At 38.1% G+C, this 14,990-nt stretch overlaps 1 protein-coding gene across 2 annotated transcripts in view; it reads left to right on the top strand.

Moving 5' to 3' along the window:
* trim44 (tripartite motif containing 44) overlaps positions 1 to 14,990 on the top strand; it is a 49,610-nt gene that overhangs the window by 16,128 nt on the left and 18,492 nt on the right. The window contains exon 5 of one of the 2 annotated variants that reach the window (XM_085164811.1): positions 1,851 to 1,873. The exons of the other annotated variant lie outside the window; for it this stretch is intronic. Coding sequence (XP_085020937.1) covers positions 1,851 to 1,873 — 23 coding nt within the window. The remainder of the gene's footprint in view (positions 1 to 1,850; positions 1,874 to 14,990) is intronic. 2 annotated transcript variants of the gene reach the window in all.

Below are 14,990 nucleotides of genomic sequence, written 5' to 3' on the forward strand. Positions count from 1 at the left end.
AATATATTTTTGCTTCAGATCATTTTTTACACTTTTCAGTTGATGCTTAAAGATTCAAATACGATTAAGTTGTTATTTGAAAAACAGATCATTCTTTTAGGATATTTTCGTTTTAAATTCTCTGAGCAGCTCCTGGTTGCATTGTTTGATGGCTGTTTGACTGTGGTTTCTTTCCAGCTTTAAGAGACCAGTTTTTATGTGTGCACATAATAACTAAGTTGCCCCAGGCCATGTGAATAATGTAGGAAATGTTGAATCTGGGCTTATTCAGACCTTAAGGGATATTTTTGTCTCTATTGAAAAGGTAACCGTAGTCCTATAGCTGAGATCTTCTTTCAAACTGCACATTTCTTTTCATTTTGTTCCATTAAAAACTCTTAATTGGACAAAATAAAAATGACGAACACAGCAGTGTAACACAAGCCTTGTTTGTACTCATAAACTGATCTAGTCAAGACAAAGAAATGCGTTATGTGTTATTAATAGACAGTTGGCCTGCAATGGAAAAAAAAGACTTGCATGATAAGGTGAAATGTGAAACGGACATGAATATGATATATTTTGCTTTTAACAGCCAGTATGCATAACCCTATTAGGCCTTTTTAAATAAAACTTCCATTTCATAAAAAAATGAAATGGAAGTTTCTATTAAAATGCGATTTACCTCATTAAAAAACCATATTTGCTTTAACGGCACAGACAAAACAAGATTACCAGTGATTCGTAAGCATCTGCCATCTACAGAGGCAATTTATCATTTTGTATATCACCGCAGTAGATTTTAAATCGGACAACCAAGATTCGATTAAACTGCAACATTTCAACTTTAATTTCAAGGATTGATACAAAAAACAAGTTTTGCATTAGCTGTTTAGGAATTACAGCCATTTTTATACACAGTCCCTTATTTTCAGAGGCTAGAAATTAATTGACTTGCAATCAGTTCCAGGCTTGTTCCCTCAGTATTGCATGACAAGTTTTGAAGTTGCAGCTGTTTACTGGAACTTTCCATATGAGGTCCGAAGAGATGTCGATCATTAGGCTGAAAAATCAAAATAAACCTATCAGAGAGAAAGCAAAACCTTTAGGAGTGGCCAAGTCAGCAATCTGGTGCTTTATTAAACAGAAGGAATATTGGCCAGTTGAGCAACACCAAAATGCATGAAACATCACAGAAGACAACAAAAATTTTTTTTTTTTGGGGGGGGGGGGGGGGTTATAAAACATCTAGCCAAGTCAAGAACATTTCAAGGAGGTAGGGGTGTCATTGTTTAAGTCTATACCTTCATCAATGTATAAACAGGAGTGTTCAATATAAGCACATGTATAAACATGTTAAATTCTGACTGTAAAGATTTCATGTCTACAGTCGAGCAGTAATTTCAATGTGACAGATTTGCTTCAGGAAATAATAAATTTGCATCTTCTAGGATTGGATGAGATTTCTTTTACTTTGTTGTTATTCACATAAAAAAGGCATTTTGCTTGCAACGATGATATGAGCGTTCCACGCCGGCAGTGTGACATTGAAAAATCTTTTAAACTCCAATCAAAATTAAATAGAACGGCCTGCACATGACTAATGTTTGCAGCTTTGTTCCAGTTTGCTCCTTTAAAAGCTCATGAATATACATGAGCACAAGTGCAAAATGCAACTAAAAATTAATGGGTCAGATTTTAAGCCACACCAGCTGTGGACTGCACTGATTTAAATTGAGTTATTTTTGTTTTTGTTACTCAAAATGCATGCAAAAAGATGTCAAATGTTTTGTTTTGTTTTTAAATATGTTTTTCTTTCTCCCTCTCTCACTCTTTTCTTTCTCCCCTTTCCCTCCATTTATTATTTTCAGCACAACATTGAGGCCAGGCCAAGGTAAGACTGCCCGTATGATTCATGTTCAGCTTTTTATAGCAGAATAGTTTAACTGTGACTGAAGACCCCTCTGTACCTCCTCCTTCTCCAACATCATCCACTATGACTCTAACTAGCATTCATCTCACATACAGTCACACACCTTACAACTTTTTTTTTACCTTCCCTCTAACAACCTGTCATTTCCTCCCTCAAACATCACCCAAACTCATACACATCAAGCCATTCCATGCCTCCAAACCTATTCAGTCACATGCAAGTCACATCTGTGCCCCAGCAAGGCAATTAGTAGTCCTCTTCTGAGTGTCCCCCTGGAATCAGAAGAGGTGACAGTCTGCCTGGTCCAATAAAAGTGCTCGGAACAGCTGCTGGCAAGATGTATGTGTGGATGTGTGTGTGTGCATATGTGCATGCATTCCTCATCTGAGCCTTTTCAAAAAGCCCAAAAGTGTCTTTAAAAACAAAACAAAACACAATCTTTAACATGGTTCCTAACTAATGTCTGGATCCATAGTTAATCCTTGAATACAATATTATCAGTGATAATTTTAGGGCGTATCTAGGCTTGCATGCATTTCTGACAGGATTGCTGGTTCATCAGCAGGATCAAGTCTCACTATCTTATACATCATTGTATTTACATCTCGAATGTCTCAAAGCGGGTAAGGTGTGCCTACAGACGTGTAGAAGGGAGATTTCTTTCTCAGCTAATTTGCGTGGTGGTTTGTCTATACTTTGTTTTTCACCATTCTGTCTGTGTGTGTCAGACAATCTGAAATGGATAGTCTCACACTTATTGATCTGTTGACATGAAAACCTCTCTACCTTCTTCCACCAGAACAGGAGCACTCCTAACACCATCTGTTGTCTCCGCCTTCCTGCTTAGCTGTCTCTGCGGGCTTTCATCTCAAAAGCACTCTACAGACACAGACAGATACACAAATACACACAATACACAGATTCAGACAGTTACAGCAAATGCCAGTTGATCTGCCTTTAAAGAAAAATATTTTCTGTAGTTATTTAACATAAAGGCTGATATATAAATATAGAAATAGTCATGTGCCGTATAATACACTTTTGATGGACAATATCCTTGTTTCCAGCAAATAGAACTTTAATTTTTAATTAAACTTTGTACCGCTGACATTTGTGCTGCCTGATTGTGGGAAATGTACTTTATTTTCTCCCTGGAGTGTAATGTTCTTTATAATAAGAAATGAACACATTGGCCAGGGCTGGCGCATGGTGCCAACATGCAGTGTGTTATTGATTGGTCAGCCACTATTATGACCCTGAAGTTCTAGACCAGATGGCGGCAAGCTTGGACTCGAGGGTGAAATGAAGCTAATAGTTTGCCTTTGGTCAAGGTTAACCTCTACATCTCTGTGCGCGCACACACACACACACACACACGGATATAATTACTCCGACATATTACACTAAAACGCAGTGTGTGCAGAATTTACCATGGCTGGTGTAAAATGGCACCAGAAAGGTGGAAAAAAACAGAAATGTGTGTTTGAAAGAGCTTGATGTAGGACTGTGTTTGTTTGTTTTGGGGTGTATTGAGGGTTTTTTTTTGGGGGGGGGGGGGGCTTACTCATCTTACAACTTGAAGGTGAAGCAAACAAAAAGGTAAGCAGGACAAAGAGATGAAGTGGAATAGGTGTAGGGAGGAAATAAAGAGAAAGAGAAAATAGATTTTAGAGGATCAAGCATGGAAAGGATGTTTAGGGTTATGTGCAATGGGATCCAGACAGCAAATTGATTATGGAGCAGAAACACTAATCCGCTGTCTGAGCCCCATATCGCTGCCGTAGACAGAGCATTCCCGTAGGACCACAATCCCGCACCCACACACATCTTTCCTGGTCTTGCTCATCAATACAAACCCCTGCCTCTCCCCAAGCCGCTTAACATAGGTACTCCATGCCTGCCAAGATTTGTCCTCCTCTGAATATAAATCTTGCTTCGCTGCCTCCTCCTCCTCCCAACCATTTCTCTGCTGGCTCTAATATGATGCATTGCAAATTTCACTCTTATTCCTTAGCTTTAGTCTGAGCGCCTTCCTTCCAGCCCTTGTTCCTGACTTTTAAGTTTTTACATATGTTTGTATATGTGTTTGTCTGGTGTGGATTTAAAGTATGCAAAGCTTTTTGAGTGTAATGTTTGTATGAATTCAGATTTGCGAATGGGAACATTATTTGTTGTCATTTATCTAATTTATCTCTTAGAATCATTTTGGTGGTTTTATATGCTGCATGTGCTCATAGATAAATGCTTAAAGGTGGAAATATCTCATCATGGCATTTAATGTATCTGTTTTATAAATTTAATTTTCAAGTATTTATTAAATTAAAGCTAATAGGCATTTCTCTCCCTTTCATAGCTTATCTATGTACAAACTGGAAGAAAAAGTTTGCAAAGTCTGGGCAATTAGCAGAATTTCTGCATTAATTACTTCTGCAAAGAACCGTATCTTCAGCAGTCGTTTGTCTTGCCTGTTGCAGATTTTCATGAAAAGTGGGAGAGCATAGGGAAAGTGAAAGTATATTCATTTGTGCTGTCTGCATTTCCACCATTCTTGCAACACAAACTGGTTGAAGCAGAATGAATGCACAAAATTACAGTGTTTTTGATTTCGTAGAGATTACTGTAGGTGCTTTTTGTCGTTACCCTTGCCTACCCCATTTCTTTCATGAGAGCTGCAGCTGTTCTGTATTTCCATCATTTGTTGATTTTGTTTCTCTGTGGATTGATAAAAATCCATGTCTTACAGGGTTTTTTGTAGTGTTTTTTTTCTGGAATGCTTCGTCTACTTTACTGCAATTGAGGTTCAAAACAACTAGTCATTTTTAGAGAGTAGTCTTTACCAGTAGCCAGTTTTTCTATTACTTCATTTGTAGGTAGTGCATCTCTACAGTCCACTCTCTCTCAGCTCAGCAAGTAGCTGTTGAAGCACTGAACTTATAAAGAAGTGAAAAGTATAGTGGTGTGTTTTTAGTTCAGTCAGTTTCAGTTCTGAGTTACATAAAGATCAGAACCATTTTATGATTAATCAGTGAAGAACTTGATTCCAAAGAGTTCAGAAACTTTCTTGCAACTATGTCTACTTGCCAGTGATCATAGACATGTGTTGCATGCTGTCTGAACACACAAACACGCATCCACAGTCAAGGAAAAGATGGGGAGAAATGGATTTACTAGTATAGCAGATTTTCAGTTCCTGAAAGGCACTTTTAAGTTGTCTCCTGAGGTTTTGCTTAAGAGACAAAAGGAAGAAAATAAAATAAGACATTGACAGAAAAACACTAAGGAATTCTACGCACTAGGCTTGCATTTGCCTTTCTGTTAGACTTTTTGGAGGCCTATTTTTAGCAAACGCGTAAACAGATTTAACTGCCTTTTGGCTTCTAGGACTGAATGTGTTTTTGAGTGAGTGGGTTTTGGAGCTCCGCTTGCCAAAAAGAAGTTAGAGGGGCACCGTTCATGGGATTATTTTATTCTGCTCTGTCACATTATCAAGCCTCTAAGCAAGGGCAGAAGTCAGCCTTAACCCTTTAAAACCGGTCGGAGCGGGCACGCTCTGTTTTGCATAACTATTTTTAAATCCCGGTAGCTCTGCAACCACGTGAGCTAGCGCAATAATTTTTTTTGCATATGAAACCGGAGGAGTTGTACTTACATCTTATGCCATCAGCTTGTCTTCGGTCACAGTTTCCTTCCACATATAGCTTTGCAAAAACTGCATAAAAAGCACTTGCAGCAACAAAAACATAATATTCCAGAAACACGCTTTGCCGATCCGATCAGCTGTTCATAACACTTCCTATGTCCATCAGCGCGAACTATCGCATGTCCGCCATGACCTGCCTGAAACCGAAAGTGATGTCATTTTCGCTGAAATGTAGTTTTTTACCATATAACCTCATGAGCCTATACTGGTGTTTTTAAAAGTTATGTTTGACTTTATGACTTTCTGTGTTGTTTCTGGGATGCTTAGGACTCATATTGCACTGCTGGAAATAGTTTATTTTGATGCTTATGCTGCTTTTTTGCAAATTTGCATTATAATATTTATTTTTGTTTTTCCTGCAGTGTATAAAAATTGGTGTATTTCAAAAATAAAACTATGAAGACACTCAAAATAAATTTCCTGTGGTGGGAAACTATTTTGTGCAACTTTTTTGTATTTACAGTTTTGAGGGATAAGCCTCTTAAATTTCTCTAACTAGACATATATGTTAAAAAACAAAAACGATTTTCAATTTTTTTGTAGTTTATTGCACTTTTTTGCAATTTATATAATTACTATGCACTTAATGCATGCATATTATTAATATTTAGGCTTTAATGGTTGTATTGATGTATAGCAACTTGAAATGCTCCCAAAAATGGCTCCACAGCATGTAAAAATATAATATAAGCTCTAGCGGACTTGGTTCTATGGTAGGTCTTAAAGGGTTAATATGACTGTCGCCTGCACATGTGATAGATTTGTTGATGGCTGATGGATGTTTGCCCGGTTTGACTTTAGTTTTAACTTAGTTGTGTCAGAGATGTGAATATCTAATGAACACACCTCTATACATAACTTGCTAAAATAGATTCAGGATGGTAACTGGTCCCAACACTAGGCCTAATGCGTATATTTACTCTGTCAGATGTGTTTTTGCTACACTTCTTTAATAAAAAACTTACCCAAGCATTTCTGTAAAATTCTGCTTCACACTTTCTAGTGTGACAGTTGTAACTCTAAGTATTTTTGAAAGCTGGTCCATCTTTAAGTTAGGTCTTGTCAGAGAAGGCAGGTTTCTGTTTTCTTCCCACAGTGAGCTGTACCTCTGATTTAGCCTGTCATCCTGGCCATATGCTACAGTACAAATATAGAATATATTGGGAAAAATCATGCATCAGTGTTGACTTACAATTGTGTTTATAATAATAGGTTTAAAAGCTTTTCAAGCCACAAAAAAAATTGTTCCCTATTCAAACAAATACATTGAAATCAAACAACAAAAGTGTTTTAAGTGTGAACTTTAAACATTTGAACTTTGTATTATTACAATGGATATTAATGAACCAGTGGAAATAACGAACGCTTAAAATCATCTATGTGTTAATGTGTCACTTAATCAAATGTAATTAAATTCTGTGTCTATATTATGTGTGGAAATATCATTCCTACTAAACATGTACTTAGATCTTTGGTAATAAGAATTATGTTATGTATAGAGGTATATTTAAGACTTTGAAACAAAAGTAATTAATACATAAAGTTGCATTTGCATGGGAAGAAAGTCAGATCCAAGGATAAAAGTGCACTGAAAAGCAGCAGAATCCATCAATAATGGACAAAAAGAAGAAAAACACACAAATAAGGAAATAGGATTAGGACACTGGAGGCTATAGTTGTCTTTAACTACATCATATTGCTCTGTTATAGCTGCTGATAATCGGGTTTGTTTCTCAGGTCAGTATAGGCAAAGAAAAATTTTTTTTTAAACTGATCAAGGCCTGTGAGCTTATGATTCTCATGGTGGAATTACACAAAAAAGGTAAAACTAGCAGGAGAGCGCAGCACTTCTAATTCCAGTGTAAAATTCCCCCCATTTGTTGCTTTAATCAGTCACGTCTCTCTGTATCTCATAAGTCCCTTTGCTTTGCCTTGCTTCACTTACTTTTTTAATGCATTTCACATAACACACACAGCTGAAAGTAAAGATTCTCTCTCTCTGGTTCCTTCAGTAATCTTTTTGCTTACATAAACACAACCACTGCACTGAATAGCTACCATGAATTTACTCTAATGAATCAGTAATGTACTTTCCAATGTTCCGTTCTTTATTTAGTCATTTCTGTACATTTTATTTGTTTTGTAATTTTACATAGTCTCTGTTTATAATAACATAACACTAGATATAAATGAGCTCAGGAAAATTTTTACAACCATTATACTTCTATTCCAGTACAGAAGCTGAGAGACATACAAACATACAGAGGGAGATGTTGCAAAACAGGAAACTGTTGTTTAGGAGAATACTGCAGCAGGTTCTTGCTCCTTAATGGCGGATATAAATAGACTGTGAGATGAGGGTGTGTCTGTGACTGAAGTGGCCATTCTCTACTGCAACATTCATATGTAGGGTCAGAATTTGCCATAACAACAATAATAATAATAATGATGACTGTATTTATATTCCACTTTTGAAAACACAGCACAAACACAATACAAATTGCTTCACAGTTCAAATAAAGTCAATATTAAGTGTACTTATTAAGCAGACAGACACAGAATCAGCCATACCGACAGACATGCGTGCATGGTTGTAAACTCTGGCCAAAAATAAAAAGGAAGAAGTTAAGAAAACTTAAACTTAACTTCGCTTCATTCTTAAGCTAAGAATGAAGCGAAGAATAAAGGCAAAAGGGCATCCAGTCCAGGACGAGGATTGTATACAAGGTGTAAAAGATGAACATAGAAACCGAGGGATACACCTAAAATGACCCTGTTTTATTGGTCTTTTTGATTTCATTTGGAAAGATAATTTGCCAAGTCTCCAAAAGTTGATTCTGTTCATCTGGACGTAGCGTTTTCTGGGAGAAACGTTTCGTCACTCATCCAAGTGACTTCTTCAGTCTCAGCTGACTGCAGGTTTCCCCAACCTTATAAACAGTACATTTGCATAATGACTGAAACCAGCCCACTGAAGGAACAATGGGCTGTGAGGTCAGTTCCTTAAAATTTGCAAAGTCATTTATTTTTTTAAGAATATATTACTTAACTCAGACGTTCCCAAAGTGTGGGGCCCGCCCCCTAGGGGGGGCGCAGAGCCATTGCAGGGGGGGCGCGGCATGAAAAGGGGGGAAAAAAAACCAAAACAACGCTTGGACACTGCTAGCATGGGGCGCCCACACAAAGGCAAAGCAGGAGATGAAGTAGCTGAATATGTTTCCAAACCAACTTCATTCTAAGCCAAAGACTAGAAAATATGATGAAGCAAATCTTCCCTTTGGCTTCACCTGCACAGGTGCTGAGGTAGGTCTCCCTGCAGGATTGGTTTTTCCTTTGTTGGGAGCAGCGCTGGGCTGTTTAAATCACGGACAAACAGGATCCCACATTCTTGATTTGTAGTTCACAAACACTTGTTGTGATGACTAACTACTCCTGACATTTTGGAGATGTTTGCTCTTTATACAGTAAAGTTACAGCAGGATACAAATAACATCAGGCTGATCCTGCCACAATTTGTTGTCTGGTTCAAATCACGGACAAACAGGATCCCACAGTTGTTTATGTTTTTGAACCCATTTTGCACAGAGAGGCATTTTTTGGAAAATGTATTGATAGCAATGTTGAATATTATTACACAGGAAAAAAAAACAACTACATGTAAAATAATTACACCGTGACGCCTCTGCCTTTCTAAATGGAGGGACAGTAACTGCGTGTATATGTAAGCATGTAAAACCTGCAGACAGTCAGATTAACAGTATTTCATCTCTATCTGCCATTCTGCAATTCATCTCATGTAAACAATAACGTGCACACAGCGTGACGTGAATAAAGGCACATACCTTTGACGTTGTGTGAAGAACTCTATATTCCTGTCCAAACTTAAACGCAAAAAAGGAGTTTTAAAAAATCTCCGTTCTCGGTGATTCGAAACGCCGTTTATGTGTGGACGAAACAGCTGTGTTTTCAAAAATACCCGTGTAGGTGTGGACGCAGCGTAAAAGAGTTAGTAATGTATTTTATTACTACCTGTAATTTATTGCAGATTACTTGTATTTGCTTAATTGTTTACTAAATGTTTGAGGTGTGAAATAAACCGCAATGGAGCAAAATATGGGTGTGTGTGGTTGGAGGATGTGTTCGTGCGTGCGCGAGCATTTTTCTTGTAAAACAAGGGGGGCCCAGCAAAAAAAGTTTGGGAACCACTGACTTAACTAATCAAAAACTGTCAAGAGAGATACAAGATCTTTCCTTGGATTTCTGTACAATTTGACTGATTTCTTTGCATTAAAGGTAGTTGCCCCCTGGTGGCTATTAAAAAGAATTCAAGTTTATTGCAAGTTTACTGTTGCTGGGTTAGCTTTAAGCCCAGGAGCTTTTTTTATATATGCAGTCTATAGGAATGACAAGGCACAGCAGTAAACATAACTGTATGCAGTAAACACAGTATGTCTGTTATTTGATTTGGCAGAAATCTGTCCAGTTTCCTGGTATTTTGGACAGTTTCATGAGCAAAAATTTCTATTTTGTTTGACAAAGAAAATACTAAAAGAGACATGTGGTCACCATTTTCAGAGTTTATTTCTATTCTTCTCCTTATTATTATCATTATTGTTGTTGTTGTAGTGAATCTGTATTATTTTCCTGTTTTATGCTCCTTTTTTCTGTTTTTGAGTGTTCTTAAAACACTACATCATCTATCATTGCACGTTTGCTGACAGAAGTGTGAGCGAGATGGGGGGGAGAAATCACACTGCCTCACTATGTGAAGGCTGCAGACCACCCAAAATCATGGCATGCATTCACATGAACACACAAATCAAGAAAATAGGTTGATGTGGAAGCAAAGCGGGTACTTTGGGACACAGCTTATCTGTCTGGGCTGCTTGCCCTTCGCTGGGTCAAATAGATGTGTTGAGTGAAGCAAGAAGGTGTCAGGGGAGCATGGCCGGAGGACACAGGACAGAACCCAGAGATGAAGGCACAGAGAGAGAGAGAGCTGCATTTCCTCTAATGAAAAATTTACATTGCTTTCTATAAAAGGAGCGCCTACTGGTTTTATGCCATGTGTGTTTGTGTGCGCATATCAACATGCCCTCATTTAATAATTAAAAATGTTTTAGCTAGATGCATCTGTATCTGTTTTTCTGCATGTGTGGTTGTGTTTGTGTGTGAGGGGTAAGGCTCTGCTCTTTTTTTATGGTTTCACCAGATCCCTTCTCCCTCTTGCTCTTTCTCTGCATCTGCTTTGCTTTCTCTCTGCCTTCTTGTCCTCTTTCAGTCTGTCTTTAGGCCATCTCCATTCCACAGGGCTGGATCTGAGGCCCCCAATGAATGCAAAGCACACACAAACCTTCCTGACAAATGGATAGACATGCATTTAGATGATAAGAGACTATAAGCATGCATAATTCATGCCACAGGCACAATTTTCCTCCAATTTTTAAGATGTCATTCATTTGTGTTTGAGTGTGTGGGCACATGAATACTGTCAGCATAGCATGACTCACATCAAACAGTTTTTGGGAAGCAAAGGGAGAGAGGTGTATGTGTGCATGTGTGTACATCTGTTACAGGTTTGTCTGTTATGGGAGCTAATGACTCTTTGTTTTTCCTGAATCATTTTTCTTTTATATAAAATTAGTTGATATACCTAGAGGAAAACACCTCTGATGATGCCCATGTAGTTTGCTTTTGCCTGTGGACACACATTACAATATGGTGGTTCCGGATCAAGTAGGGAAATAGAAACTGTCTAATTGAATCATCTGTTAGAGTCGCAAGAATCATGACTGTACACCACCTGTCAAAAAAGCAAAATAGTCCAGACAGGTAGGAATGTATTTTTGTGAAAACAGACATGACAGCGCTGAAAGTATTTTCCAACATAAAATCCTTCTTTTGATATTTGACTTGACTGCCATGGGCCTGATAAGTCACCAGATAAGTCTGATCTTACCTCAGGAATTTCACCAGAACTCTAGGGCACTTCTGCTGGATATTTGTAGTTTTTCACTGCCTATAGCCCTGTAAGGACCAGAAGCACGGCGTGTTTAGGGGTACTTCTAGTATTGATGTGCTGTGTAGATATACACGAGTGCTCTACAGAGCGCTCTGGGATCACAGACAACACACAGAGAGCAAAGAGTCTGCATTAAGTGCTTAGGATTTGTCCAGGGCGAACATCGGGTTATTGCTCTGTTTGTGTTGATACTGAGCCTGAAGTGTCCATGAATAAAATATTCTTAATCCATGTATGTAAAATACATCCACCTTCCACTCTCCCCTTTGTTCTGTGTGTGCCAAGGTGTGTTTGTAATCTGATATTGTTCTGACTGCTCTGTGTGCATCTGCTTTTCTTAAGAGATCCTCATCAGCATACTGGTCTGAGAAAAGGAACGGTTGTCAGTTTTGATTTGCTAACATTGGGTAACTGTAAGAAAGAGATATTTAGTAATTTAAGGAGCACCACTGAACTGTTTAAATATTCATATCTGTTAAACTTTGCCTTGAAGTATAAAAGATTGGATTTAACAGAAAGAAATGGCGTGGGAACCTTTTCAATTTTTCTAAAATAATAAAAGTTTTTTGTTTAAAAAAGGCTAGTGTTGTTCTCCAGAGCATCTTTATGAAATTTGAAAGTTAACATCAGTCTAATGTGTCTAATAGAAAAACACGTGCATTGACTAAAGCTCTATTGTAAGCCAATTGTAAAATACCGTTTGTATTGGTACATTGTGCAAATGAAATTTAGCTGTGGTAGTGTGTAACCAGGCAGAGATGAGATGAGCAGAAGGTGAAGTCTGTAGAGATCTATTTCCACTCTATCAGGGAAGATGTGGAGCGTCTACTGAAGAGGAAAAAGGAAAAAAAGAGGGCGTTGAAAACGGCAGAATTACTGTAAGACTCCTGAGCAGGTTGGTTCTACAGAAGGAAAAGGTGGGAAAAATGAAAGAAAGCATGGCAAATCATATTTCAGAAGGCTCTGTTGCACAAGTCTGCAACAGTAGGTTAGTTCAGTAAACTTCACTGACCTTCGTAGCACAAAGCATTTTTATCTCTTCCAGTGGACCATATTTTGTCGTATCTGCTTCAACAACTACCCTTCCTGATAACCTTGCACTACCTACTGTAGCTCTGTACTGAAGATCAAAATGAGTCACTTTCAGTTTCTTCAGGTCTCACCTTCCTTTACAGTTGCTGTGGCTGTAAATTGAGCCAGGACATGTCATCTTTATGTCACGCCATAAAGTGTGTTGATGTGTTATTATGTACTTTATTATTTAGGAGTACAGAACAGTTTTTCTATATGCTGCTTTTCCCTTTTTCATAGCCTGCTCCTTCCCACCGCATCCGCTCATTAAATTACTCGTCGAGACATCTGCAGCTATTTTGTCTGATAATCACATTGTCATAGATGCCACACAAACTCGGGGAAAGACCATGAGGAATTGGTATCAGAAATTTTTTTTTTTAAAAAGAAAGAAATCCAATTGTGTTAATTGCAGCTTACTTTCTCCCATGAAACTAGATACTTGTTGAGTGATTGTCTGTCTATTCTGCAGAGTGTGAATCTTGGTGTGTATCTCTGCTTGCATGTAATTATTTGAATAGGAGAAAGCAAAAACAACAAAGAAGAAGTGAGGAAGGTGATTGACGATGCACATCTGCATATTCTCCTTGTACGTCCATCACATGCCAAGGCACATGCCGCAGTGGTATTGAAATAACCTTCTGTTTTGGATTTTGTTGTAGTTGAGGAATATTTTATTGTCTGGTAGATGTTATAGGGGTTTTTCAAGCTCATGCTTTACAGTACAGTGGTCCCTCGCTATAGCACGGTTCACTTTTCGCGGCCTCACTGTTTCACAGATTTTTTTTTTTGTGCCATTTTGCTTTTTTTTTTTTTTTAGTTTGTTTGTTTTTTAACAGCGCATCGTGTTCTGCATCCTGATTGGCTGTAGACCATTGTCTGTCAATCTCGTGCCGTGTCTCCTGTCCAGTACAGAATGCGTAAAGCTTTTTAAATTTACAAGTGTGAAAATGTTCATGCCTGTCTGAGAAAAGTGTATAAAGTGTGTAGTGAGGGGTTTTACAGCTTTAAAACATCTATAATAATTGTAAACCTATCGCTTGGTATTTTTGGAATAAAACTCCCGCAATAAATGAGAGACCAGTGTAAAACGTAAGGCAGACAGGAAAGGGATTTTAAATTTTCAACTAGCAAAAAAACAGAAACGCATTAGGTACACCGACCGCCGGTTAAACCATAGGTCATTACCACATGCACATTTGAAACCCTACATTGTACCTACACCATAACATGATGTGCAGTAGGGCTGGGCTATATCATACCGTTCACGGTAATACCTGTGTAATTTTGGGCAACGATAGGAAAATGAAATATCACGATAGAATATGGGTAAAACGCGCATGCGCAGTGCCTTTGTTTACATACGCACATGGCGGCGACGCAGAATGAGAAGAGCAAAAGTGGATCGTTAAATGAAACGGATGAACCAGAATTGGTTTGTAAAAATGCTGCAACTTCAGTGGTGGAACTGGTTTAGCCTTCGTCCGTCAGACACACAACAAAGCACTATTTTTGGTAGAGCATGCTAGCGGGCCGTCGTTATTACCGTGTTGTTTGGAAAATACGGCGCACTTAAAATCAATCCTTTGATTTTTCTGAAAGTCGACAGTGCCCCTTATAATCCCGTGTGCCTTATGTATGAATTCTGGTTGTGTTTACTGACCTCGAAACGATTTTATGTACACTGCGCTCGAAAATCTGTCAAATGTTTTAGTACGACTTTGCTAAGCTACGAAGCCGCACCGCTTGATGGATTGTTGGAGCATTACGGCTATATCGTAGGTAGGCGCCTCGCGGAATGATGTGCTTCAACATAATATTACCGTATTGTGTGTTTATAACCTCTTTTTAAGTTTTGTGGATATTATACATGGTTTGCTGAGGATATGTCGGCCAATTTCAGCTGGAAATGCCTTTTGATTAAACTGTTAGCAAGGAGTTTGCATTTCCACTGTTACATTTTTTTATAACTTTAATGCACATAAAAAACAGCTGCTTGTTTAAGTGAAAATACATTGATTGGGTTTTTTGCACTAATAAAGTTGTGGAGTTGTAAAGTATTTTGTCAAGTCAGTTATATCGTTATCACAAATTTTCAAATGTATATCGTGATAAATATTTTTGGTCATATCGCCCTGCTCTAATGTGCAGCTCACTAGAAATGTAAATACATGTCACATTTATTCAGCGCACATCAACTGTGATAGCCTCAATATAAGGACTCACAGATGTTGCCAAATTCCTGGAGGGACATTAATGAAATTACCAGAATAGACGTGAGAGAA

The sequence above is a fragment of the Neolamprologus multifasciatus genome, chromosome 7 (assembly GCF_963576455.1).
Source record: "Neolamprologus multifasciatus chromosome 7, fNeoMul1.2, whole genome shotgun sequence".
NCBI lineage: Eukaryota > Metazoa > Chordata > Actinopteri > Cichliformes > Cichlidae > Neolamprologus > Neolamprologus multifasciatus.